Source organism: Bombyx mori, chromosome 25 (assembly GCF_030269925.1).
Source record: "Bombyx mori chromosome 25, ASM3026992v2".
Classification (NCBI taxonomy): domain Eukaryota; kingdom Metazoa; phylum Arthropoda; class Insecta; order Lepidoptera; family Bombycidae; genus Bombyx; species Bombyx mori.
This window is the reverse complement of record NC_085131.1, coordinates 10,129,541-10,152,827: the sequence shown is the minus strand read 5'-3', so window position 1 is coordinate 10,152,827 and position 23,287 is coordinate 10,129,541. Positions and strand designations below refer to the sequence as shown.

Genomic DNA, 23,287 nt, shown 5'->3' with positions numbered 1-23,287 from the left:
TAATGACGTAGAATAAAAAAAATCATATTACTCTGAAATTTTCACCCCTCTACGATCAACCCCTATTTTTTATTTGTTAATTATAAACTTTAATTTTTTCGCAAGTTTTTTATTACGTACGTAGTACGATAAATTCTTTATAATTTCAAGTTCCTTTAATTATGATTTTTTTTAAATTGAATTTGATCTCCCGGCCTCGCCGGTCGACTATTGATCAACTATCAATCGATCAGCTTTCCCCGCCAGGTGTCACCACTCATCCAGCAAACATCACGTAGTAGGGATGAGGACGAAGCCGGTCTCCTGTCTTACTTACTCACTATACATCATAGATTATATACTTAATATATTTGAGAGCTATACAATACTATACATTTTTCAGCCATATTTTTTTGGTTTTATTTGTGTATCAATAGTATGTTCAGTAGGTCTGAGAATCGGCTACTATCTATTTTTCATACCCCTAAGTGAAAAGGGTTGTCCACCCCAAACATTAATTTTTTATTTTAATTTTTTGGATATTTTTTATTTATTTATAATGAGGTATTATGTGGTTAAATGAGGTTTTTTTTTCTACAGTAGAATTTCCCTAGATATCTTATTTAAGGCAACACAACGTTTGCCGGGTCAGCTAGTATGTATATAAAAATGAATTGCTGTTCGTTAGTCTCGCTAAAACTCGAGAACGTCTGGACCGATTTGGCTAATTTTGGTCTTGAATTATTCGTGGAAGCCCAGAGAAGGTTTAAAAGGTGAAAAAATATGAAAATGCTCGGAATTGTATAAAGGCAAAGAATTTTGTTTTCCTTTGATGTGTCCCCCGTCAGACGGATTCCTTTTGTTTGTTTTAAGTTTATTTAATACAAAAGCTTAGGTCTTTTATTTATCGAATGAAGCACAACGAAGTCTGCCGGGTCAGCTAGTCAAATATAAATACAACATAGATTATACATATTCTGTTTGTCGTCTACGCTCTATGCCGCGTGCTAATCTTGCGAGATCGCAGTATCGCGAGGTAGTTCAACGTTTTCAAATTTTCGGTAAATCCTATTTCATCTTCACTAGAAGTATGCTCAATGTACTTCTAAAGCCATAGTGACGGACGCGCTTAATTTTGTACCATAAATCTTCAATGTCTATTCAAAACGAGCTATAATGAAATTTATAGGCCACAAATTCAATAAAGAGCATCCATCTTCACACATTTTTTTATGACTAACAAACAAAAAAAAAGCAATAACATTACAATATTTCCGTATACGGAGTGCAGTTTCGGCAAACTTAACGAATCAACGAGTTGCGTGTACGAGGGGGGTCTTGCTAAAAAAAATACCCCATCAGGATTACGCAATGAGACGGATGCTGAAATAGCGAAATAAATCTGAACCGATACACCGCAACGTGGCGCAACCCCAGATCCAGAGTTCCCCTTCCGGAATACAAAAATGCCAAAATGGCGGCGACGGTAACGCATCTTGAGTTCTCTCAAAATCGGATATATGGAATGGAATATCGGAAATATATCTGATAGACAGATAAATTCGGCTTGGAGTTTTATTTATGATATTGCCGGAACTCAATTATAAAAATTAACGTGTTGACAGTGGTTACTTGTAATTCATTGTGAAAAATAAGTAATCGAATTGAAAATATTTCACTTATCGAATTTACTGATTCTTTTTTTTTTTTATATACGACCTCTCTACATTAAGCTATGTTTTAGCAGTAAATATATTATGTAGAAAACTTCTCGAGCGAATTACAAAGATTTAAAGAAATTTCCCGACTTTCTTCTTTGTGGCGTTAATTAATAGAAACAATTATTTTCTCGTAGAATACCTATTGACTATATAGTCCATAGGAATAACAGGACTGGTAACATATCAGTAATAATGATTTTTAAAGTTTTGTAATATTCAATAACCTTAATAGAGAGAATAAATATCCCAAAGACGCGGTCCCATGCGACTGCGATCAAATTTGAGCGACGCTAAACTCAGATGTATACAGTATACGATGCTGTGTGCTTAGTGCGAGTTTCTTAACGTTCTCGATAGCGTGAAAGTTAAGCCAATTTTGTATGCAGTTGGAACAGCGCCCCTAGCGCCAAACGAACGCAAACGGTCCCATTCCATACAAAAATATGAATTAACTTTTACGCTATCGAGAACGTTAAGAAACTCGTACTAAGCACACAGACCGCGCTGCAGATGATACGAATTGGTGGAAGGACATAGACCGTGATAAAATTTTGCATAGAAAACACGACCATCAGTTCAGAGGACGTCGACGCGGAGACGAATATTAAATATGTAGATCATTGTAATAATATTTTCTTTTGAAAAGAAACGTGGTCACCGTAGAATTAATATTTTGTTTAAAGATTTATATTGCTGTCTGATTTCTCAAACCGGCACGATACGGACAATTGTAACACATTTGAAAATGTCAATACCTTGCCGGAATCGATATTCAGGATTCAATTTATTATCTTCCAAATCTGGACAGATTCTAAATTGTTTTTTTTTTATTACTTAGATGGGTGGACGAGCTCAAAAAATTAATTCAGAAAGACTTCTATGTCTAAATATTTCGCTTCTATTTGTGTTTTAAAATTAGAATATTGGTGTAAACGGCCGGAATATCATTATTTTTAGCTGGTACAATTGTAATTAAAATCTGTGTTAAAAAAAACAATTGCTACTTACATAATATTATGTGGTGTAGCATTGAAAATGGCTCAAACGTTTTGGCTGATTTCATTTTCGTTGCGTTCATTTTTGTCGTGACAAGGTTTGTATGAAAGACATATTTTTTTTTGGAAAATTTACGGATATTTATTCATACAATTGGGTACAGTCACAACGAAGCGTATGATAGCGATGGAGACGGAAGGTTTTTTTTCTTATTGCTTAGATGGGTGGACGATTTCACAGCCCACCTGGTGTTAAGTGGCTACTGAAGCCCATAGACATCTACAACGTAAATACGTCACCCACCTTGAGATATACGTTCTAAGGTCTCAGTATAATCACAACGGCTGCCCCACCCTTCAAACCGAAACGCATTACTGCTTCACGGCAGAAATAGGCAGGGCGGTGGTAACTACCCGTGCGGACTCACAAGAGGTCCTACCACCAGTAAAAACTGTAAATTGTTTGTAAAACTGTTTCTCTATTTAAAATTTGAAAATTGATTGTAGAACTATTTCTCTATAGTTTCATCCAGCGAGGAAACTGAGGAATAAGTTCGTTAGCTTAGGTTTCGTAGCATCGTAGCTTAGGTTTCTTTTTAATACAATTTCGCTCGCACCGATTCTTAGCTACAACATTTACAAGCATGTCGTCTATACGAACGACGTACCCCGATTTAGCGGTTCGCCAAAATTCAAATAATTTATCGCACACCGGAAGTCTTCGCTGCTTCCCGCGTCGTCACAATGGCTCCGCACCGTTTCCGGTTCGTACTTGAGCCTGAATATATTCACTTCCTTAGTCTTAATAAGAACGCAATAAATAATGTTTATTAGTCGTCTGGGGGTTTCGGGTGAGGCGTGCTTTTGTAATACTAATAGATAATAAGTTAATAATAACGTTACGTCTGTATTGATCAATTACATATTATCGTATTTTAATAAAAATATTATCAAATTGTTTATGTGCCAAATAAATGTAATATTTTTTTTAAAAATCGTCCTTTTTTCGGAAATGCTTAGATCTGATTTTTTCTTTTGTTTTCAGATTTGTCCGGCTATCGAAGGTTATGACTTTATCACAAACATGAAACTTTCAAACAAATTCCTCTGTCATTTCAGTAGATAAAGAAAATCGTGATGCATATCAGTGCTCTGTTTAAACCCCATTGAACATAATAATTCCCAATCCGTCACGATTTGATTGAGATTTTTATACTGCATCGAATGAGTCCAACCGATTTAAAATGAGTAACCTCACCAGCCCTTGGACATAACTAAATAAATACAACCGCCCGTGTTAAGACATAAGGAAGTTTTTATGTTATTGTAATAAAAATATATTTCCTCCATTTCAGATCGAAAATCAAGAATACTTCAAGGAAGAAATTTGTGTCCTTGTGCGAACTCACAACACAACCTGTGAGCTGGGGTTCAGCTGTGCCCCTAGAATTGCTGATGTCCATGAGCATCATGACCACTAAACATGAAGGATGCTCGTCTAAACATTAATATTTAAAAAAAAATTGATAAAGATGTCAGGAGCTAACGAGCGAGTTTGTATCTATATATTAATACGTGAAGCAAAAACTTTGTATCCCTTTTTACGAAAATTGGGCGGACGAAGGAGTATGAAATTTTCCACACATAGAGAATATAGAGAAGAAGTGCACAATGCTAATATTTTTTTTAAATAATGCGTAAAAGATACATTAAATCAATAAAGAAAACATTACACACACTACATACCATGTATTTGACGCACACACGCATGCATACTATTTATTGTCAAACTTTTGTTCTTGACGTCTGTTGTCAAATTGAGAAGAGATTAAATATTGTTTGTCTTTGTTAATATTTTTTATAGTGTAGTCTTGGCGAAATTTGGGATTATAGCAGTATAAAATATAATCATAATTGTGTAAAAACTTACAATTCCAATTAATTATATTTTCGACTACTGCGGGACCTCTAGTATAGATAAATACATTAGATGTCTACATAACTATTTTTATATAAAAATATTGGGTATTACAGTTACCGGCCCAATTATTTTAAAACGAAATCAATGAGCTTTTTGGCACTCGCACACCGTAACTAAAATTACTTTTACGATTTTATTCTAAGATTTTCATTGCTATTATGTCATAATATGTAGGTATCAATTCAGAAGTTTCGAATAGTTTCTAGTTTTTTTTCATTGCTTAGATGGGTGGACGAGCTCACAACCCACCTGGTGTTAAGTGGTTACGGGAGCCCGTAGACGTCTACAACGTAAAAGCACCACCCACTTTTATATATAAGTTCTAAGGTCTCAGTATAGTTACAACGGCTGCCCCACCCTTCAAGCCGAAACGCATTACTGCTTCACGGCAAAAATAGATGGAGAATATTTTTACGTGAACCGACGACTAAAATGTTTCCTTAAATTAAATCCAGATTAAACCGTCAAGGTAAATGAATTATAAGATGAATAAGCTTCGGAAGTTCTGCAGCGAGTTCTTGTATGTTTGAAAGTTGTACACTTGCGCGTTGAAGTGTAATTTTGTTTTTCCTACCTAAGCTGGTAGCCTTGAGAGGCTATTCCAGCGTAACCTTAACTATTAGGTGAGCTCACGGGGCTCAAACCTGACGACGTTGCTAACACGGACCCTAGCAAAAGCCGTGCTTCGCAGAATCTACCACCGGATCGGAAACGCGACCCACCAAGAAGATCCGGCGAGAAACTCTGTGGACTGAAGTGTAATAGAAATTACACCACTGACCGCAAATAATGGAATAATAATAATAATAATTGAAAACGGGTTTTTCACAGATCGAATCTGTTTGAAATAACGTTATTACAATTCGAAATGCCGGACATTTCAAGGATTCTCCAAGTTAAACAGTTACCGAAACTAGAGAATAGCGCTTATTCGCTCATTGTCCAAGATAAACTACGATCAGTTATACTATTGAGTTATTGCTTTGTTGTTAATACAATAAATCGACAAGTTGCCAACTTCGGAACACCGGACTTACGGACCAAGAAATTAAACTAGGACTCCCGCTGACCATAATAGTTCGATAGTGATGTGTAGTTACCGTTTATTTTTAATATCGATAAATATAAAAAGTTTTAAATTGCTTTTTGTTTCAATCAATAGATTTCAAATGAGAGAAGCGGGGCGTTTATTTGAATATATTAACAGTACCCAATTTAATGGATACATCAGTAATTTTCATCTTAATATTTAATAATGTTATGTAAAAGACTATTTGCGTGAAATCACAAATCACACTATTGAATGCTCTAAACGTAGATATTGCGCAGTAAATATAACTGAACAAAACCATTACAAATTCTTTATTACAATGATTTACTGGTGGGAGGACCTCTTGAGAGTCTGCGCGGGTAGGTACCACCACCCCGCCTATTTCTGCTTACTGGTGGTAGGACCTCTTGAGAGTCTGTGTGAGTAGGTACCACCACCCCGCCTATTTCTGCCGTGAAGCAGTAATACGTTTCGGTTTGAAGGACGGGGCAGCCATTGTAACTATACTGAGACCTTAGAACTTATATCTCAAGTTGGGTGGCGCATTTACGTTGTAGATGTCCATGGGCTCCAGTAACCACTTAACACCAGGTGGGCTGTGAGCTCGTCCACCTATCTATGCAAAAAAAGAAAGATAGTACAGCCGCTAGTAAACCTATCGATCGTTACTAATTTTAAACGAATGATCGAATATAGAGTATAGTAATCGATATATTATGTAAGTGTGATAATCACTAGCGGGTGTTTCTGAACGCCGTATTTAAGCTGAAATTGTAGCTTACTTATTACCTGAGATCGCAAAACTTGCTGGAAACTCTACACAGTCCAAACGAATAATGTTCTAACTGACATCACTTCTCTAAGTTTTTGCCAGGTACCATCCGGCTATGGAATGAGCTCCCCTCCACGGTGTTTCCCGAGCGCTATGACATGTTCTTCTTTAAAAGAGGCTTCTGGAGAGTATTAAGCGGTAGGTAGCGGCTTGGCTCTGCCCCTGGCATTGCTGAAGTCCATGGGCGACGGTAACCACTCACCATCAGGTGGGCCGTAAGCTCGTCTGCCTACAAGGGCAATAAAAAAAATTACATTAAACTTTTTATTCATTCAAAAAAATCTACACGAAGCGAAGAAATTAAAAAAAAAAACAATATTTTCATTAGAATATTATAAACTGGAGCTTTCGAATGAATATTAAGTATTGATGCTTATTATGGCATGTTTTAATTAAGTAATATCTAAATAAATAGATAAATATCGACTCGTTACATCTAAGTAGTGAAAGTTAAAAACTCATGTAAGGCTAAGGTTTGATGTTATAAATCTATGATTTAAGCCTCTCAGATTGAGCATTTGAAACTGGAATTGGTTCTAATGTATTAAGAACTCATGAAGTAAGATTGTTTGAAGGAGTTGCTCAAGTAATTCGTGTCTAGAAGTCGAGAACCTAAGAAAAAAGTGCTTGCTTTTCTACAAATTCGTGTAATAATCTACGAAAGCGGTTTTTGTAAAAAGTATTTTATTAATTTGGCAATAATACTTGTTTTGATGGAACTTAATTCTTTTTATTGCACGTGTTAAATTTTTTCGATTTCATATTTGTAACAAACACAAAAATTTCATCGGTGTTTGGACCCAAAAAAAACCGTAAAAACAAACTTTGTATTTTAAATGCTAAATGTAGATATATGTATAAATTACACAAATATAAAATCAAAAACTTTGAAATAAAATGCACTTATGAACTGATAGTTTAATTTATTTACAACTTTTCAATTGCCCCTTTTTCCAAAACGTCGTTCGGTCGCTGTAAGCCAGGGTTTGCCGCGGCTGTGAACAAAACTCCGAAGTATTAACAACTCTAAGACTTCGTAACTTAACGACCAGCTGGCCGCCGGACCGAACTGACAGGCGTATGGTAGCCGAAGACAAACCTACACTTTTACACCCACCAGACGTTTAGCCATCGCAAAAGGGATACCATTGGATTTTTTACTGGTGGTAGGACCTCTTGTGATTCCTCACGGGTAGGTACCACTGCCCTACCTATTTCTGCCGTGAAGCAGTAATGCGTTTCGATTTGAAGGGTGGGGCAGCCATTGTAACTGTACTGAGACCTTAGAACTTATATCTCAAGTTGGCTGGCGCATTTACGTTGTAGATGTTCATGCGCTCCAGTAACCACTTAACACCAGGTGGGTTGCGAGTTCGTCCACTCATCTAAGCAATAAAAAAAATACAAAAACCATCCATCTTGAAGTATTAGCCTCAGTCTGTATTGTCCCCCCTTCAAACTACCGCTTCGTGGTAAAAATATGCAGGATGGAGATACCCACCCAACCGGGCTCACAATACATCATGCCACCAGTTGTTCATGTCCTAAGGTATCCCGCTGCTACATAGGACCCTCACAAGTTATCTCCACTTGACCCTGTCTTGCACTTGCTACTTGACATCACTCCAGGTCACGTTGGCAGTCCCCGTCTCGCACTCCACAGTGCGTCGCCTAGTGTGTACACGGCGACCAGGTCGTCTCCTACCAAGCGGTTGCCACTCAAACGCGATAGATGCTGCGTTGACTCCGCTGCGCGGTATAGTATGTCCTATCCAACGCTATTTCTGATGGTCAATGTCTTGCGCGATGGAGGTTTGGTGACATTTAGTCCAGAGATCTTTATTCGATATAGTGCCACCAGTAAACACGAACATTTTATTATTATTATTTTTTATTGACCTTGTAGGCAGACGAGCATACGGCCCACCTAATGGTGAGTGGTTACCGTCGCCCATGGACTTCAGCAATGCCAGGGGCAGAGCCAAGCCGCTGCCTACCGCTTAATACTAATCTTGCATATTAATTACTACTATTCGTTAATAGTAGAAGTCATTCGACAACGCATTTTACATACATATGTATTTGTTTGAATTAGTAAACTCTCTGCGGAAATAGGACACCGCCATAGTTGCATAAACATGAAAATTTTCTATAGTTTAACACAATTTAGCACAATGTCATTCATAAATGAACTCCGTAACCATCAAGGCTACTATTTCAAAAGTTGAACAGCATCAAATCTTGATTTTCTCCTGTGCTACATATGGGTTCCGAAACACACAAATAGGACGAGAACATCCAAACCTACAACCCTATATATCTTTAACAAGAAGACTGACTCCTTAAGAACGAGATTAATTAAGCGATCGAAAACAACAGAATCATAAAATGAATCACAAATGTTGTGAGCAAGGTAAACCCGGGCTTATCATCAAACAAACAATTTACCTTTCATTGACACATAATTTCACACATCCAAATGTACTTTCATAGACATTATGAACCTTTAACCTCCCGCAAACCCCGCAAATAGCAAACCCAATATGAATAGATATCTAACAAGATATGTATGTGCATAAATGAGCAGTCGATACTCGAAGGAAGCGCACGTCTGGGGTCGCAGATTACTAATCATTGATGCGGGCCGCCCGAATCTTAGCAAATTAATGGGGAAGATGTCCCTACTTGCGTAGGGGTGACACTTTTAGCAAAAATTTAATCGGACAATCTTTATTTTTAAAATTTGGATGAATTATAAGTCAAACGTTATTGATATGTAATAGATATGTTTTTGCAATTGTGTCACAGCACTTAGAAACACGTTGCAAGGAAAGAAGGAACATAGACATAGTCATCCCTAAAAATAGTATTAATAAACTAAAAATCCATTAAGGAATGGCGCAAATGGGGATTTTACACTTTTTTAGTGTGACCAAGTAAAATCGTTATATTAACGCTTACATTAAAAGATTAGACAAACGCCCTAATGAGAACCAACAACAATGGAACATATAGACGCGATATAGGCAACCTTCGCATTCCATGCGTTATTAAGCGAAATACATAGGTAGGTAGGTACTTTAGGCTATTTAATGTATTAAAAAGCACATTACTAAAAAAAAGTATTCAAGTATATATATTATATATGCGGGCATATGAGCTTACGGCCCACCTGATGGTGAGTGGCTACCGTCGCCAATGGTCTTCAGCAATGCCAGGGGCAGAGCCAAGTCGCTGCCTACTGTTAACTACTCCCCACAAGCCTCGTTTGAAGAAGGACATGTCATAGCGCTCGGGAAACACCGTGGAGGGGAGCTCATTCCAAAGCCAGATGGTGCTTGACAAAAAAGATCTCTGGAAGCGCACTGTGGATGAACGCAATAGCTCCAGGTAGTATGGATGAACTCTACTCCGGTAGCGGGCGGTGCGATGGTAAAAACGAGATGATGAGGTCGTCTCAAGCAATTCCTCAGGGCACTCCTCATGGAACATACTGTAGCAAATACAAAGAGAAGCGAAGTCCCTCCGCAGACCCAGAGGTTTCAAACGATCCGAAAACAATCTAATACAAATTTGTTCGATCGTGGTGTTATCTGTAAATTTTAGTTCCGTCAACCAGCTTGAAACACACCACAGATTTTATTAAATAATGAATTAAATTAAATTTATTAAATTGTTGATAGCATATTTCTTATTTATATATATTATATTTTAAATAATCGTTTTTTTTGTTTTTTTTTTAACATAAACCAGATAATCATAAAATAGCTTTAGAACGAACTGCCCATAAATAAAAAAACTATTTCCTACTTTTAATATTATTGCCAGCCCTATTAGACTCAAGAAGGGCATAACTGTCTTGTGCGTCCTTTACTAATGTCCCTTCTCATAGACTTGGTTATATCATAACCACTCCGGGGACCCCTTGCCGAAAGTTCAATTCATTTACGGTTGATGAATTAAAAGCAACCCGCTTAAACTGGTGACCACCAGTCGAGGTATAAATGGCTGCGTTAATTAATATAATGCTAGTTGTTAGTATTTGCTTCAGTTTTCGTGAGTCATGGACATAATTAAAACTGATTTTACGGTTTAGTCTCGGATTTTTATTGTCATTATTTTGATTTCCAACGTTTCCAAAACTTTAAGGCTAGCTCATCAGTGAGCATAATCTGTACAGTGTAGATAGAGCGTTGTAAAGATGCTATTTTGTAGCTGTAAAATTTAAAATTGAGTAGAGATATTTTTCGGCTTTCGCAAATCGCAGATGTAATTAATTATATTGTAATTATATTCTTTTTGAAGTTTCGATTACTTTACAGTTATCGTAGTTACATATGTGACTAAGGAATTTTTTTTCGACATTTGCTTAAGGTAGCAATTGATTAATCATGTAATAAGATTTAAAAAACGCGAGATTAAACCGTATAAGTAGTTTTGTCTACGCCAAGTGTTGCATAATTACCTATCGGCGATTATCCGTTTTTATGAAAATCGATTCAAATTGCAAATACGAAAAAATATTTCTAAAAAGATATATTTTAGAACTGAATAAAACACATTGGACTGCTAACGAGGCCACCTAGCGTCCAATATATATTTTAAGTAGTGCTGTCCTCTAGTGGTGAGAAGTAAAACTTTTTAGTGGCCATCTATGGTTGAATAGGAGAGATTTAGAAATAGACATCTCTTGTCAAATAGCGCTATCAGAAAAAAAAAAATCTTTTTAGAGGCTTCTGATGAAAGATTTGATAAAATATATAAAATTATTTAATTAGTTTGTTTGAATATTAATATTAAAAAAACATGCAAACGAATTAATATACTACCATATGCAGTGCTCATACTGGAAATACGATTAAATTTGTAAATAAACTAAAAACTACTTTCGAGCTAACTCTTCTAGTCACCAAAAAGAAAAATAAAACTGTCAGTATAATAGATTTTTTGTGTGATAGGGAATACTATACCTATATAAAAAGATATGATGGTTTTCACCTGATATTAATGCTAATTCTCAAAATGATCAGACGTCGGATAATACGCTTCGTAAGTACCTACAACTGCATGTCGAGCATTTCCCATTTATCCTTTGGCAACTTTAAAGTTAAGGTTAAGGTTAATATTATTTCCATGACAGGAACATTTAATGTTAGTACCCAATTACTTTGTAACCATATAATACGATCATACATTTAAATCCACATTAAATTATACATATACATTTCCGTAACCAAGTCTAGAAAATGTCCACTTACTGGAAGCGTTTATAGAAAAAGACTTCAAGATTTTGTTGTCAATAATTTATCTCACTATATATCTTAAGAGTTCGTATCGGTCAATGTTTAAAGTAACTACATATTTATATGTGGGAAAAAAGATTGCGAACATTAACTTTTTGGGTTTTTCAACTTGTTTCGCCAATGCTTAAGTAAGGTATGTTGTATTTTATTTCAGATATCCCAGGGAAGACATATTAGAATACTTCAATATTCAAGTAATTCCAATATCCGAAATTATACTCTACCGCATTTTAAGAATTTTACGAATAGGTAAATGGATTTTTTTCAAATTTGTAACTACCACTTGATGATCCGATACCCGATAATAATCATAAGAGACTGTATTTTGTATTTATCTTTAAAAAAAAACAGTACTGCATTCCCGCGTGCTTTATTGTATCTGTGGTCGATGGTGAGTGGTAGAGAGGTAGGCAGTGGCTTGGCTGTATCCCTGGCACTGCTGACCTCCATTAGCGACAATAACCACTTACCATCAAGTGGGCCGTATGCTCGTCTGCCTACAAAATCAATAAAAAAAATAACACTCAAACGTAAAACGAAACTTATATAAGCTTATTTATTTCTTCGCAGGACAATAAAAGAAGTTATAGTAATTCATATCCCAATCAGCCAGGACTTTCATACTGGTAGACAGCTTTTAGGGGTAGAAGAAGTTAAAGCACCAACCTTTCCGGACTCTGTCTCCAGCGGAGATGTCAAGTATGTTAGTCGAGAAACTCTGGCCTGTTCATTGAATTTAAGTTTAAAAAAAAAAGTTTACTATATGTAAGTGAAGACTTAAAACAAAGAAAGACAGAGACAAAATACTCGCCAAATCCGTTATATAATTCATTAAATAGCTTGATAAATAAAACCTATAGTGGATACTCTAGATTTGCATACAAGCTCATTGTCCTCTTCCTACCTGAAGCCTTAAACGTCACAATGACATCGTCGCCAATCACTTGTATCTCACTGTATCTCTTACAATCAGCGTCTGGCCTGTTTCTGCTGCGAAAAGACAATTTTTCGGAGTAGGAGGCCTTGAAAGTAGTGGAACAATATATTCACGTAGCATACCTACGTGAATACGGGCTCCCGTGAATAAACTACCGATCTACCATTGCAGTAATACAAAAGCAAATTATAAAATCTGGAAACCATGAATTCTATTGGATACGCTTCTGTACGTGCTGACAATCGCAGAGATCGCAAACTTTGTTTTTTGTTGCAATTGTTTAGGTGGGTGGACGAGCTCACAGCCCACCTGGTGTTAAGTTACTGGAGCCCATAGACATCTACAACGTAAATGCGCCACCCACCTTGAGATAAGTTCTAAGGTCTCGGTATAGTTACAACGGCTGCTCCACCCTTCAAACCGAAACGCATTACTGCTTCACAGCAGAAATAGGTAGGGTGGTGGTATGTACCCGTGCGGACTCACAAGAGGTACTACCACCAGTGAAAAATTACCACCAGTTACTTTGCGGAAGGTAAATTTAAGAAGCCAGATATTCAGAGCTATTTCCACTTCAAGGTTGGTAAAGAAAGAAGGCGACGCCGTGGCTATGGACGAGGTGGTCCTGGAAATCGAGACGGACAAAACGGCCCTCCCGGTCATGTCGCCCGGTAACGGAAAAATCGTAAAGATGCTGGTCAAAGAAGGAGAATCTGTAAAATCTCAACAACCCTTGTTCCAGGTAAATTATCCTCCTCCGTGCGTCGTATTCCTCAGTGCTGAGGGTCGTGACCTTTACGGGAGCACTTTTGTTAGGACTATGTTCCTCCATTCCCTCCTGTCCTCCGCGCAGTGGATAGCGACATTGATGCTGGATTCCAAAGTCATCTGATCGGACCAGCGCATGGGACTACGCCCCATAGGCCTCTTTTCTTCCACTTTATGCTAAGCATTAGCAGTAGTAAATTGTAGCTACAAGTAAAATTGGTAAATCTAAGATTATGTATGTAAGATTATGTAACAAATATCAAGTTATTTTTCAGGATTTTTTACCTTGGCCTAAAGTGATTACCGTAAGCTTGAATAACAGCTGAAATTATTATTTTTATTCCCTAGATGGGTTGACGAGCTCACAGCCCACCAGGTGTTAAGTGGTTACTTTAGCCCATATACATCTAGCACGTAAATGCACCACCCATGGAACCACTGCTTTCATCGACATTACATTTCCAGATATCTTTTTTGTCACGTACCATACCACCAGATTAACAGACCCAGCCCGTTTTGCTCACCGTTCTTTGATTTGACTTCAATCCCACCACTACCAAACTTCATAGGGTTGTACTTCAGGCCAATATGAAGATATCCTGAAAATTTCATCGAATTTAGTTCGGTCTTTTCGAAATCTAGAACGTATTGACTTTTATAAACCCAGTCACTTTCCCCTATGCCCATCATGAAGTGAAGGTACCTATAATTTAAAAATTTGCCGACTTCGTACTTTTTTTTTATATTGGTTAGATGGGTGAACGATCTCACAGCCCACCTGATGTTGAGTGGTTACTGGAGCCCATAGACATCTACAACGTAAATACGCCACCCACCTTGAGATATAAGTTCTAAGGTCTCAGTATAGTTACAACGGCTGCCCCACCCTTCAAACCGAATATCAAATTATTACATTTTACTGCTAAGTGTTGTTAATGTTAAATTATATTCATAGTATTCGGTATTTACTTGCTCAGCTTGTGTGCAGGTTGATGTTACTGGAGAAGCTCCATCTAAAGCTGCTCCTGCGGCCGCTCCAGCCGCAGCTCCAGTTCCTGCCGCTGCCACTGCTCCCACTCCTGCCGCTGCCCCTGCGCCAGCGGCAGCTAAGGCCCCAGCTACAACCCCCACCACTACTAAGGCTGCTGTTACTAAGCCACCTACAGCTAAACCTGCAGCAGCTAAAAAACCGACTGGACCCACAGTGAGTTAAACTGAAAGCATAAATAATTTATTCATTACAATCTATTTGTAAAACAATTCCGAGGGTTCATTATGAATAAACGAACTGATTCATTAATCAGTTATGCCATTGCACAGTTGCCGGTTTCCTGAAGGCCAAATGATATCCTATCTATAAATTTAATTCAGTAAACATAATGTTTTTTAATCAGCTAGCGACACAAAGGATCGGTGATCCAACAAAGACGATATCGGGGACCAGAACCGAACACCCGGTGCCAATGAACAAGATGCGGAAACGTATCTCTGAACGATTAAAGGAAGCACAGAACACGACTGCAATGCTTACTACATTCAACGAATGCGATATGAGGTGCGTACACCTTCAACTAATACAGGGTTCCACTTGTCCTGGTGATACTGAAAGTCTTTCGGGTAACCAGTCCTTTCATTACCGCTATGGTTGATCGGCTGATACCACAACTACAGTTTCCAATTTGACTTGGACGATCGTTAATTATGGTTAGGCATCTTGTAAATCCGCACGCGTAGTTTCCGTTTCTTATTTCTGACACAAAGCAGTAATCAGTAATACGTTCTAACTGAAGAGTGGAACAGTCGTTCTATTCATAAAATATTTTTTAAAAAAAGTTAAACTTTATTTATTATAAAAAAAGAACAATATTTCTAACCTAAAAGTACCTACATGTTATTATCCGCAACACGCTTCGTCAGATTACAGAAATAGAGTTATCAGCAACATGCTTCGTCAAAAAGTACAATACTTACTTTTAGCTACAAGCGTCGTCATAAGTAACATAAGTCGTTCTATTGACAGTCGAAATTAAATGCTCATGTCAAGATAGGCGGCGGTATTCTCTTTGTGATGTCTACGACTACTGGAACTCCGTAACACCAGATGCCATGTGTGTCCTGTTTTAGCGGTAGGCAGCGGCTTGGCTCTGCTCCTGGCATTGCTGAAGTCCATGGGCGACGGTAACCACTCACCATTATGTGGGCCGTATGCTCGTCGTCTGCCTACAAGGGCAATAAAATAAAAAAGATCAATATCACATCATACACAATAAAAAAAAAATGAAGCCCTGCGAAGACGGATAGTAAGAATTTAGTATAAAGGTTTTGACTGGGCGAGAGACATTGCTGCATGTTGGCCGCTGTGCCATGACCAACTAGCCCGGTGACGCTGATATGGACTCTCTAGACCAGCCTTTCCCAAAGTGGGCAATAACGCCCCCTTGTGGGCGCTACAGGCCTAAAAGGGGGCGGTAACAGACCCAGAAAAAAATGGGAGCGTTTTGTAGAAGCTTGGGAGGTGATTTGTAATTTCATCTAGGAGGACTCTTACACGCCGACTGAGCTCTCGCTACAGTGGTTTTTAAGTATGTGAAAAAATGGGAGCGCTAAAAAATTATTTATTCTCAAAGTGGGCAGTAGGTACCTACACAAAATAAGTTTGGGAACCCCTGCTCTAGACCATCAGCTTAGGTAACAAAAAAAAGGATGACTATTGTCTGCATGTTGACCGCTACACACGCATTGTCATAATGTTCTGAATTATAGTCGAACAGATAGATATATTAACATATGTTTAAATCATATGGTCAGCTGAAACTGAATAATTTTGTAATTCTCGAAGACTAAATTTTAAACTTATCTTCTTTTTTTAGTAAATTAATGGCGTTCCGCAAAGCGAACCTCGAAGCTTTCACAAAAAAGTACGGAGTCAAGTTATCTTTCATGTCACCTTTCTTGAAGGCATCTGCTAATGCCCTGATGGATCAGCCAGTTGTAAACGGTGTTATTATTGGAGATAATATAATTTATAGGTAATTTTCATTAACAATCCACCAAAAGTAGTGTTTTTATCACATTAATCTTATGATATGATTTTTTACATGTTTATCTTTTTCTGAGTCGGTCTCTTCATTGCTGAAGCTCGTGTCTAGTTTGAAATGTTGACAACTCCATGCACTTTACTTCGCCACGTCTTCCTGTGTATGTCCTGGCTTATGCAAACGTATTAGAGCGCTTCTTCATTTACTGATACAATTCAGGATATAGAGCTATACGATATATTGTAATAGAAGTCGAAATAAAAGTCGTCGTAGCCTAAAAGTTAAAAAATCCGGTGCATTCGTGTTGAAGCGATGCACCGGTGTTCGAATCCCAGGCGGGTACCAATTTTTCTAATGAAATACGTACTTAACAAATGTTCACGATTGACTTCCACGGTGAAGGAATAACATCGTGTAATAAAAATCAAACCCGCAAAATTATAATTTGCGTAATTACTGAGGGTAGTACCTGTTGTGAGTCCGCACGGGTAGGTACCACCACCCTGCCTTTTTCTGCCGTGAAGCAGTAATGCGTTTCGGTTTCAAGGGTGGGACAGCCGTTGTAACTATACTGAGACCTTAGAAATTATATCTCAAGGTGGGTGGCACATTTACGTTGTAGAATATAGATTCTCTAGATTAGAATATAGATATAGGGCTCCAGTAACCACTTAACACCAGAAGGGCGGTGAGCTCGTCCACCCAACTATGGAATAAAAAAAAACTCTACCACTAAATATAAAATTAATTTAAATGGGAAATATTATTGATGCATTGGTCTGTATAGTGTCCTCCCTCTAGTGGCCTAGAATAGCATCATCTTATCTCTTCCAGAAAAATCTTAAAATCTTCTTTTATTTACCTAATTTAAATCTTATTTAAATAACAGAGACTATGTGGATATTTCTGTGGCGGTTGCGACTCCTCGAGGTCTAGTCGTGCCCGTACTTCGTAATGTAGAGTCGATGGACTATCCACGTATTGAGCTTGCTATGGGTGCTCTCGCTGAAAAGGCTAGAACCGGTAATTTCTACATTTAAAATAGCATTTACTTTATTAAAAATCAGATCGATCGGATCTTTGTTGATATAAACAATCAAAGCAAAGAGTTATTTATCATTTTTCCTCTCGTTTGTCAAACATTTTATTTATTTTTCTAAAAAAAACGTAGTAGGTACGTGAAATGAATAACAATATATTGGATTGCTGTGGAATTTTTATCATTAAATGAACACTAATTTTAATGGTCATAAATTAGTACAATACGATTTGGCAACACCTCACCAACATATCTTGTTTTCAACTTTGTAATTAGTATTTTTAATACATTGAAGCTTTTGGTTTGATTTAGTAATTTATTTGTATTTCGTATAAAAATTCCCGACATTAGAAACTGTAGTAATTCATTGTATATAAAACTTTTAAAAATAGAATGTTTATATTGTTATTATTTCTATTATGTGTATGCGACCTTTGCGGTCTCAATTTTCTTAAATTTCTAAAAATGAATGTCTAAACACCAATAATCGAATCAGCGTTCTAGGACCAAATTCGACATATTAACATTATCATAATCAATATAGCAACATTAATTTCTTTTTTACTTTTTAAATTTGTTTTTTTTATTTTATTTTATAAAGGTAAGCTAACACCGGCTGACATGCAAGGCGGCACATTCACGATTAGCAACGGAGGCGTTTTCGGCTCTCTACTCTCAATGCCGATCATCAATTTACCACAATCAGCAATACTGGGCATGCACGCTATATTCCAACGACCGGTCGCAATAAACGGCAAGGTAAATTGTAACATATTCAACAAAGTATAACTGTTGTTTGGGTGATATGATAAATAAACATTAAATTCTCTGAGCTATGATTCTCTCCTTGTTTATGAAAATCGGAAAACAAGGATAAGTAGGTAGGTACATCTAGGCTTCGAATGTTAAAGAGATTAACAAAGAAATTGGCTAGGTATTGATGTTCGACAAGTATGTTTTATAACATTTAAGTTTAAAACATAATGTCATAATATAACATTTAATAGATTTAATTTGAAACCGACACCGAGCAAGATCGATCAGGGATTCCGTGGCACGGCCGTATTGACCAAATAAAACTGTTTTAAGTGCCTACCATTATGATAGCACCTTGATTAGTGAAGGAAAAGTGACACTAAAAAAGAACATATATAGGACATAATATATGTACATATATGTAGATCTATATCAATGGCCGGCAACTTGCGGCTGGCGAACCACATGCGAGGAGTCGCTGCGGCTGCGGCTCTTCCACTGATGTTTAGTTTAGACGGATTATTACTTTAGTATCTTGCCTTGTATGAAACGATTAAACATTTTTGAACAAATAAGGCTATAAAAATTCATGTTAAAAAAAAAGTTTCCTGTATATTTGGCTCTTGGTTGCTAAGGTTGCCGATTACTAGTCTATAGGATTTAGTAGGTATAAGCGGGGACGTCTTAAACTAGGCTGGGGCCCTTGGGCACACAAGAATTTGAAGCCCATTTGGAAAGTAAAAAAAAGCGAATTATAATAACATTTTTTTACTAACTATGACCATTTAATAAAGGTAATCAAATACAGTATGATAAAATTTGTCATTAATGATATTAGAATGTTGCTGGTTTTTTGGTTACCATTACGATAACGACTTCCAAACGAATTTCATCAATATAACCTAAAATTATTACCTACTTATTACCTATTAGGTACGTTTTGTGATTTTGTAGTGCTTGCAGTTCTTTCGTCATTTTTTATTTCTTTATCTTTTTGTAATAACTTTCAGCGCCTTTTTTAAATTTACCCGGTTGCTACTGTAGCGTCACCCTTATTTAGCAGATTTTAACGAACACTTTTTACACACAGAGACGGTTCTTACCTCTACCCTCCATATTAGTACAGTAGGAATAGGCGCAGCCATCGATATAATGGCGTAGTATATGCCTTGTATATACATTCTGATAAGATTACTGAAACGTGTAATGTGCCCGACAAAAATGTTTTGAGAATAAATGTGTAAGAGAAATTGTCGGGCCCCGTGTGCCCTTATGGTAAAGACGGTATTGGGTATAAGATACAACACCTCGAAGGTTTTGATTATACCGCGTGTGAACCGCAAACGTGTTGAAGTGAGCACTTCTCTAGCACTTTTGTGATTATAGCATCGATGAAAGTAAAAAGCAACAAACACATAGGTACATCTAAAGACCTACAGTCTGCGAAAAAATGAGTAGTTTTAAAGATTTGACATTTTTAGCGTATTAACTCCACGCGTTTTGGTTTTCAGGTGGAAATAAGGCCCATGATGTACTTGGCATTAACTTATGATCATAGATTAATCGACGGACGTGAAGCTGTACTGTTTTTGCGAAAAGTTAAATCTGGTGTCGAAGACCCTACATCTATTTTAGCTGGAATTTAAAACATACAAATATGTAATGTACTATAAATATTCACGTTCAAGTTATAAGCCTTGTCTTTACCAATATTGTTTTAATGAGCCAAGAAGAAAAACGCATGAAACGTCGTGAAATGAAGGTCAACAAGACCCATTTTGAGGCTATAAATATTTTGGAAGCGGTTAGGTGAAGCGCATTGTAATAAATACAATAGGTACATACCTAAACTACAAACGCCATAAACAAAGTTTTAATATGTCTTCAAAAGAACTATTGTTCCCTTGTAAGTACCGGTTTGTAGATATTGCTTCAAATCTGATATTGTACAGTGTAACAAGAAACCTTTTCGAACTGAAGAAATTTCTATAGGTCCGGAAGCCTATCGAAGGTACCGGCAACCGGGAGAGAAAGTTTACTAACCACTACGCAAACGCCTTTGAAGGCCTATCAGCTCTAGGCCAGCTGCTTCGTGGATACATCCACCACCGGTTACCAACCTTATCAGATCTGACAAGAAATTCGATGAGCTAAATGACTCGTCGGAAGTCTTCGACTAGTATGATGATATGTGCTGCGACTGCTGCTAGTGTTAGAGCCAGATCGTCACGAAAATCTATATTTCTTACATATAACAATAAAGAAACGAATTGAAAATGGCGTCTACATACCTGCACTGACAGATTGTAGGGTCAACAAATAAAAAGAAAGATAGAAAGAAAATTTGTTTATTGTAAAAAAATATAAAAAAACAAATGGGAATATACTTTACTTTATACCCTGGCAGAGGGAGAGGTGTCTCATCTGGGATGCAACTTGCGTAGACACTTTTGCTGCCAGTCATCTAAGTCGCACAACTCTAAAGTGGAAAAACTCGAACTCAACAACAAAGGCAGAAATGATATTTTTTTTGCATGCAGTACGCGCCGTGTGCGACTAAAGACAGCAATAGTTTAGAGTGAGAGCGCATCATCGCCGCCGCCATTTTAGATTCGTTTCTATATTGGCGCGACTTATACCAGTGCTCAGACAGTTAACCTAATGAGGTAGAATTATAAAATTTAGAGTCTGGGTGCGATAATTCATGATCGCTCAGGTTGAGCCCGTGAGCTTACCTGCCCATTCGCGCGTAGCTGGAATAGCCCCAAAAGCTACCAGCGAATAGGTAGTTAAAAAAGTTATAATCATTTAAATCAGGCGGTTTTGAATTACTCTAATCTCTTATCTTTAGTAGATACATGATTTCGCGTTTAGCTTTGTAAATGTATCACTTCTTTTCGAATGTTTTGTTACATATTACGTTCTTGAATTTGAATAACGTAAGATGATTACAAAAGTAAAACCACTTGTATGTAGTGAAAAGTCGATAGTCATTTAAAAATAACCACAAAATAATTATTCTTGTCAGCATCAAGCTAAGCTAAATAGGAAACTATTGATTAATTTTTCACAGTAGGGGAAGTGTACTTAATCATCTTCATAGAAATGCTTTTATTACTGTAAATAGGTATTACACTTAATAAATGTTTGATGAGTGTAATGGATATTTTTTATTTTATTTAAACTCTTCAAAAAAATTCAGTAGTATAAAAAACTTAAACAACGTAACATTTATTACCTAAACCTAACCTAATTATAAATAGTTATTTACAATACAAAATTTAAGACACTAGAAAACAAATATGTAAATGCCCAATAACAATAAGTCTCAACTGAAACTATGGAACTGGTTGTGCTGTGGGATAATCATACCGTTTTGAAGGATATTCTTCATGAGGCTTTGAAGAATAGTGTTGTTGCTCGGTAGTATACTGGACCTGTTGATCATTAGGGTAGTTCTCCTGTATAGGAGGATATAGGTTGTGTTGTACTGTAGAGTAAGAAGTTTGTTTTATTGTGGTGTACTGATGTTCCGGAAGGTAGTGCTCAGGTATCTCTGTGGTATAATCATCTTCTGAAGAGAAATCATCTGGTTCTTTTTGTTTTTCTTTGTTTGCACATGGTGTGGTACCTGTTTCACTAATAATAATATCATTCCATTTTGGTAAGGTTTTGGGATGAGGTAGACTTGAATTTAATACTTCACGTACATATTCATAAGCTTTAGAAGAGTAGGAATTCAATGTTAGGCAGAACTTTCTAATTGCAAGCGAATAATGTATTTTCTTTTTACGGTTTACATATATATTTCGAAATAACTCCAGGGGTACTTCATTTAATGTTGGCACTTTTTCGATTTTAGGATCAATTAAATATTTGTCTTTTATTCCTTTCAATATTGTTTTCAATGATTTGTTTTTTCTTTTGAGTCGGCGAACCTTTTGATTGAGTGTTTTAATTTTTCTATTATTCTCTAATTTAATTCTTTTATGTTTACGAAGTTCTTTTTCTAAGCACACTCGATAAGACCCCTCAATTACAGAATCAATCTCAGATTCTGATACTGAATTTTCATCAGGTAACTCATTTGATTCATTTGAACTTTGTAACTTATTGCACTCACTTGTTTCATGACTAGTAGGCAGTTCATTGCATTCAGACATTTCACTAGTACCAGCTAGTTCACTGGGCTCTGGTATCAGTATTTGAATGGCAGGTTCTAATTTAGATGTGGCCGTAGAATCTGATGACCTTGAGTTTTCAGAATCTTGGCTTGGACATTCTTGACTACCCGGACTATCTGGACTGGACTGGAGAATGCTTTCAGATAACTGAGAGCGACTTATGTTCTGGTAAAGAAGTGAAATATAATTTTTTTTTGTGTCTTAATTAAGATTAACCAAATTAAGAATAATAGCGAATTAGTAATAGGTACAAACCTTTTTAGGTACAACATTTTTTCTTACCCTTTGAAGGCCATTATCTGTAAAGTACAAATCCTTTTCCTCAAAATGTGCAGAGCATACAGTACTAAACTTTGAAGGGACCCATTTTTCGTCGTTTCTACTCTTTCTTATTATTGTTGTCCATTTGTGCTTTATAACACGATCCCTCGGAAATCTGTAAAATAATTTGAAATTAATGTTTTACAAAATAAATTTGACTTCGCCTGACTTAGTTTTACAAGTAATTAAGAATTAAGGTTAATCTTTACGTGATTACTGACTTGTGAAAAGACACTCCAGCATGTTTCGTATGTAATGATGATTTATTTCTGCAATTTTTTATAACACAAGACGGCATTTTCTTTTGTTTATAGACTCATAGTACTCTGTGACACTCTGTGTGTAGACTAGTCTGTACTGTTGACTAAACGGGTGACATGAC

At 36.8% G+C, this 23,287-nt stretch overlaps 2 protein-coding genes and 2 long non-coding RNA genes across 5 annotated transcripts in view; 2 read left to right on the top strand and 2 right to left on the bottom strand.

Annotated features, from left to right (window-relative positions):
* Positions 1–7,470, top strand: part of LOC119630565 (uncharacterized) — an 18,843-nt gene extending 11,373 nt beyond the window's left edge. The window contains exon 2 of the long non-coding RNA XR_005246316.2: positions 4,051–7,470. This is a non-coding gene — a long non-coding RNA (uncharacterized LOC119630565). The remainder of the gene's footprint in view (positions 1–4,050) is intronic.
* LOC110384937 (uncharacterized) lies at positions 7,463–14,998 on the bottom strand. Its single transcript, XR_002430299.3, has 3 exons — positions 14,537–14,998; positions 14,092–14,166; positions 7,463–7,554 (listed from the first exon to the last, which is right to left on the bottom strand). It is a non-coding gene; the product is annotated as an uncharacterized LOC110384937 (long non-coding RNA).
* LOC101740619 (dihydrolipoyllysine-residue succinyltransferase component of 2-oxoglutarate dehydrogenase complex, mitochondrial) lies at positions 11,458–21,560 on the top strand. Its single transcript, XM_012688929.4, has 10 exons — positions 11,458–11,608; positions 12,017–12,111; positions 12,433–12,561; positions 13,379–13,541; positions 14,556–14,771; positions 14,962–15,122; positions 16,438–16,596; positions 17,495–17,628; positions 18,246–18,403; positions 19,912–21,560. The coding sequence occupies exons 1-10, from the start codon at positions 11,567–11,569 to the stop codon at positions 20,044–20,046; spliced, it is 1,392 nt and encodes a 463-aa protein (XP_012544383.2). The 5' UTR covers positions 11,458–11,566; the 3' UTR covers positions 20,047–21,560.
* LOC101738513 (DNA transposase THAP9) lies at positions 21,547–23,287 on the bottom strand. 2 transcript variants are annotated; one of them, XM_062676187.1, is made up of 3 exons: positions 23,127–23,287; positions 22,840–23,020; positions 21,547–22,749 (listed from the first exon to the last, which is right to left on the bottom strand). In XM_062676187.1, exons 1-3 carry the CDS (start codon positions 23,201–23,203, stop codon positions 21,739–21,741), a joined length of 1,269 nt encoding a protein of 422 aa, XP_062532171.1. In that variant the 5' UTR covers positions 23,204–23,287; the 3' UTR covers positions 21,547–21,738. The 2 variants fall into 2 exon arrangements, with proteins under 2 accessions (XP_062532171.1, XP_062532172.1); XM_062676188.1 differs by having other exon boundaries at positions 22,867–23,020.

What these genes read in the sequence shown, in the direction of transcription:
- LOC101738513 (XM_062676187.1), bottom strand. Translation starts at nt 23,203, where the DNA reads ATGCCGTCTTGTGTTATAAAAAATTGCAGAAATAAATCATCATTACAT. An exon ending in GCTGGAGTGTCTTTTCACAA is followed by an intron (nt 23,021 to 23,126) that starts GTCAGTAATCAC and finishes ATTATTTTACAG; the next exon opens with ATTTCCGAGGGATCGTGTTA. An exon ending in AAAATGTTGTACCTAAAAAG is followed by an intron (nt 22,750 to 22,839) that starts GTTTGTACCTAT and finishes CTTCTTTACCAG; the next exon opens with AACATAAGTCGCTCTCAGTT.
- LOC101740619 (XM_012688929.4), top strand. Translation starts at nt 11,567, where the DNA reads ATGCTAATTCTCAAAATGATCAGACGTCGGATAATACGCTTC. An exon ending in TTTAAGAATTTTACGAATAG is followed by an intron (nt 12,112 to 12,432) that starts GTAAATGGATTT and finishes ATTTCTTCGCAG; the next exon opens with GACAATAAAAGAAGTTATAG. An exon ending in GGAGATAATATAATTTATAG is followed by an intron (nt 16,597 to 17,494) that starts GTAATTTTCATT and finishes TTTAAATAACAG; the next exon opens with AGACTATGTGGATATTTCTG.